The sequence below is a fragment of the Carassius auratus genome, chromosome 18, assembly GCF_003368295.1.
Source record: "Carassius auratus strain Wakin chromosome 18, ASM336829v1, whole genome shotgun sequence".
NCBI lineage: Eukaryota > Metazoa > Chordata > Actinopteri > Cypriniformes > Cyprinidae > Carassius > Carassius auratus.
Genome location: NC_039260.1, coordinates 23980633 through 23985012, shown reverse-complemented (window position 1 = coordinate 23985012; position 4380 = coordinate 23980633). Strand labels below are relative to the sequence as shown.

The window sequence follows — 4380 nt, the reverse complement described above, 5'->3', positions numbered from 1 at the left end:
ATCTGAACACATCCCAATAATCAGACCCTGCGATGCTTCTTGCCATCACTAAACACACTGCTTTCGCTCGCCTCACAAAGAGTCGCTAGGAGAATCTGCGAGGAAAAGAAAGTGCAGCTTTATTTACTCCTCGCTCGCTCTTCTTCCCGTCTTGTTCTTTCAGTCTGATATCTAAGGGCTTGAACTAGACGGGTGTGAAGAGACTAAAGACAGACAGGACAGTAGACAGAGTAATGGAGTGAGAAAGCAGACTGAAGGATAGTCATCTAGAGCACTTCAGCAGATAAGTGCATTCAACATCATGAAACATACAGTAAACCACTTCAATTACTTGAGTCATGTTGCATTTTAAATGCTTTTAACTAAATGATCCAGCTATAACAATGAGAAGATACAATACATATATAATATACATACAATACTATTCACTAACTCACTATTTTTTGGTAGACCTGATAATAAAGAGCGGTTAATGTACTTTTCATTTAGGTCTCTGTATTTGTTTTAGCTTTAAATACTACAGATCGTTAAAGAGTCAAACATTACAGTATTCATCCACTGTTTAAAACATGGCTATGAGAGTGTCTTCATCATTCACGGGCGGATATTAATCACACGTATTTACAGTAAACGCAGAACACACATCGGTTCACAAACACATCTCGGATGCTTTAAACGTACAGGTAGAGAAATAATAACCACTCAATATCTACAGTATAGTGCATCTTAACTACTGAGGATCAGTCGATGAAAACATTCAGAGCAACACAGGAGGAGTAACACTCATCTTTAAAGCATCAGTCTAAGAGAAGGTCAGTCCCGGTCGTCCCCGTTCTGGACACACTCCGGCTGGCTGTTGAGCACCGTCTCCTCGCTCTTGGACTGCACCGGGTGATCTCCCTTCCTGGTGGACTTCTTGGTGGCTCTGGACAGCCTGCGTCTGAACGTGTCTCCGGCCAGAAGGTACAGGACCGGGTCGACGCAGCTGTTGAGGCTGGCCAGGCCTCGGGTCACCTGGTACGTGGCATACACACGGTCGTTAAAGACACACATGTCCGGGCTCTGGAAGTACAGTCTCGCTCGCATGTTCAGGTTCTTCATCACGTGGAAGGGCAGGTAGGACACGGCGAACACCGTGAGCACGATGATGACCAGGTATATGGACTTCCTCCTCAGCGGAGCGTTGTCCATGTCGTTGCAGATCAGGGCTTTGACGATGCCGCCGTAGCAGCTGAAGATGATGATGAACGGGATGCAGAAGCCGAACACCGTCATGCACATGCTGTAGATGAAGTATCCCGGCAGCTCGTCTTCGGTCGTGGTGTCGTAGCACGTGGTTAACCCCTTCTTAGGGCCGGTTCGTGAGTAGTAGAGGATGGGAGAGATGCCCACCACCACTATGAACCAGACGAGCGCCACGGTGCGAACGGCGTTCTTCTTTTTCAGCCTCCCGAGCGACTTGAGCGGATGCACGACGCCGGAGTATCTGTGCATGCTGATGCACGTGAGGAACAGGATGCTTCCGTAGAGATTCACATGGAAGATGAACCTCTGGAGTCTGCATAGGACGTCTCCAAATATCCAGTCGGTTTTGTTGAAGTAGTAGAAGATGAGGAACGGCAGCGAGAGCACGTAGCAGAAGTCGGCCAGCGCCAGGTTGAACATGTAGACGGAGATGCTGCTCCACGGCCTCATGTGGCACACGAACATCCATATGGCCAAACTGTTTCCGATGAAGCCTGTGAGGAAGACCAGGATGTAGACGATGGGGAGATAGTAAAACTGAAAGCCAGTCTTGGTCAACGGGCAGCTCGCCGTGTGATTGGAGAACTCGCTCACGTTATTCACGAGCGACGTCAGGTTACTGAACTCCGTCATGATGTCAAGAATCAGCAGGTCTGCGCTCTACGAGAAAACAATTCACCTACATTATTAACCCAGATATACTCCACAGACAAACTTTATTATCAGAGATCAGCACACAATTAAATACTTTTTAATTCTTCCAATATCAACATTATACGCATTTCCTCTACCGAATTATAAGAAAGTTTAAAATAATAAAATGAAAGTGAATGCATTGTGCATTTGGGTTGTTTTTCTAACAAAATATTTTTAATATTTTAATTTTTAATATGCATGATCTGAAGAAAATCTAAATTGATTTAAGATTCCAAAGATTGCGAGATTTGCAGAATGATTATTAATCACATCGTTTTAAACCGATTGTTTGTTGCCCAGTGTCATATCTTCAGTTTTCGCTTGGTTTAGCAGCATCTGACACAGATAGTGATCCAGAGTAAATACCAGAACGGAGAAAAGTGATTTCACACAACAGGTTCAGTTTAATGACCCTCTGCGCGTATTTCCCTCCAATATGGACATGAAAACAATAGAACAACAAGTCATTTGTCTCAGGAGCAGCCATTTCAACGCAAATAAAGAAATGAGTTGCGAAATCAGCAGCTCGTTTGGTCCAGAGAGCAGAAGCGTGTCACTCACTCACCCTCCAGCCGATGGGTCATCCCGAGCTCCAGAGCCGGGTCAGATCCACGGGAGATCTGCTTCACTACAGAGAACACACACACACTCACACACACACACCGACCCCCGCGAACACACGAGAGACTGAGACACCGCGACTCCGTCCGGATCCCTGCAGGATTCATGTGAACCGATTCAGCTGCGACTGAATCACTGTGCGAAGTCCATCTCGACACACTTTAGGAAGAACATCTAGAACACAAGTGACAGCATCAGCTGGAATAGAGTACACTAAATACTAATGACTGAGACCTTTCCACACTCATTTCAATGGCAAAAGTGTTCCAATTTACATGCATTCACCTCATAAATAAATTAAATTCGATTAAATTCAAGTTTATTTGTATAGCAGAAATTTGGGTTTCTACAATACATTTAGTAGCAGCTTATCAGTGGTGACTATCAGTTTATTTGCATATGACAGAAATGTAAGGAGAAATCAATTAAAGACGCAATCAAACAGACGATGAATACTATGCTAAATTATTCTATAAATAACAAAAAAGTAATACATATGCAAAATATTATATTGCAGGCATATTCTTTTACTTTTATAGCCTGCCGAAATAAACTTATTATTATTACTATTAGCCTACTATTTAGTAGTTATTTTGGTCATACTTTACTTTAAGGTCCAATTCTCGCTATTAACAAACCATTAACAACAACTTTTGCCTCAATAAACTCCTAATAATTAGCTGATTAATAATAGTTAGTAAGGTAGTTTTTAAGTTTGATTGGGGTGCAGAATAAGGCTTTAAATATGCGCTTCATTAGTAGCCTATAAACAGCTAACATGTTAATAATAGGCATGCTAATAGTTAATAGTGCTAGTCTGCTACCTTTCTTTTATATCATTGTTCGTTTTGTTATAAGAAGCTTGTGTGAATGTTCATTACTGCTGTCTTTAAATCGTTTGAATTAATCATTTAAATAACACTTACTCTTCTCGCTGAACCGAGTCATTGGATCGCAGTGCTCGAGCGAGTCGACTCGCTGGTATGAATCGCGAGCGCGCGCCAGTCTGCTGTGTTTGTGTGAAGGAGGGGCAGTTAATGAGCGCTGGATCACTTCTTGTTTCAGTTCTGCATGTGCTCACACACTGCATACTGCACAGTCGATCTCAGACTCACACACTTCACCTAGAAAACTAAGTGTTGAGCAGAAGCTGCAGAAACCGGTTTAACCACCTGATGAGTTTGTGCAAGAAATACTGTAAGTAGTTTCATCTGCAGCAGCTCAAGTGTGATTGTAAAAGCATAACCAAACAATCCTGCGGCAATGTGTAATACACAGATCAGAATAAACCTGCTCTCTCTCTCTCTCTCTCTCACACACACACACACACACACACACACACATGAATATAGAGTAACAGCGTTTTGGGGATACAGCCAAAAAAAATGTTGGTACCAGACTTCATAGAAACAGTTTCTGGAAATATCATGCTGTTGTTATCACGGTGAAATCTCATCCATCATATTCTGAACGTGCATGATGCTCACTTCAGAAACAAGGCCATGAAGTCCTCCACAATATATGACAGTGACATATGTTCCCTTCATTTCATGTGTCCTTCATCTGATCTCTAGTGACATCACTTTATTTATTAATATTTTGTTATCACTTTTCGTTCCACCTTCTTTAACAGTCACACAAATACACAAAATAATAATCAGAGAGAGATGATTGTCTTGAGCTGCAGATGTTTCCGTGCATTTATCATCTTTGTGGAAGCATCACTGACTGACAGGGAAACCAGATTGCTTTCCTTTCTCTGTGTTTAGTCTGCAGTCGAGGCTGAAGAGAACTGAAGCTAACTGTGAGAAGAACAGA

At 42.5% G+C, this 4380-nt stretch overlaps 1 protein-coding gene across 1 annotated transcript; it reads right to left on the bottom strand.

Moving 5' to 3' along the window:
* Positions 1–331: 331 nt before the first annotated feature.
* On the bottom strand, positions 332–2677 carry LOC113118724 (P2Y purinoceptor 1-like). The gene is made up of 2 exons (XM_026288116.1): positions 2507–2677; positions 332–1905 (listed from the first exon to the last, which is right to left on the bottom strand). The coding sequence occupies exon 2, from the start codon at positions 1876–1878 to the stop codon at positions 814–816; it is 1065 nt and encodes a 354-aa protein (XP_026143901.1). The 5' UTR covers positions 1879–1905; positions 2507–2677; the 3' UTR covers positions 332–813.
* Positions 2678–4380: the final 1703 nt, after the last annotated feature.

Bases quoted from the DNA above. Each gene is read 5' to 3' on its own strand.
- LOC113118724 (XM_026288116.1), bottom strand. From the start codon at position 1,878: ATGACGGAGTTCAGTAACCTGACGTCGCTCGTGAATAACGTGAGCGAG.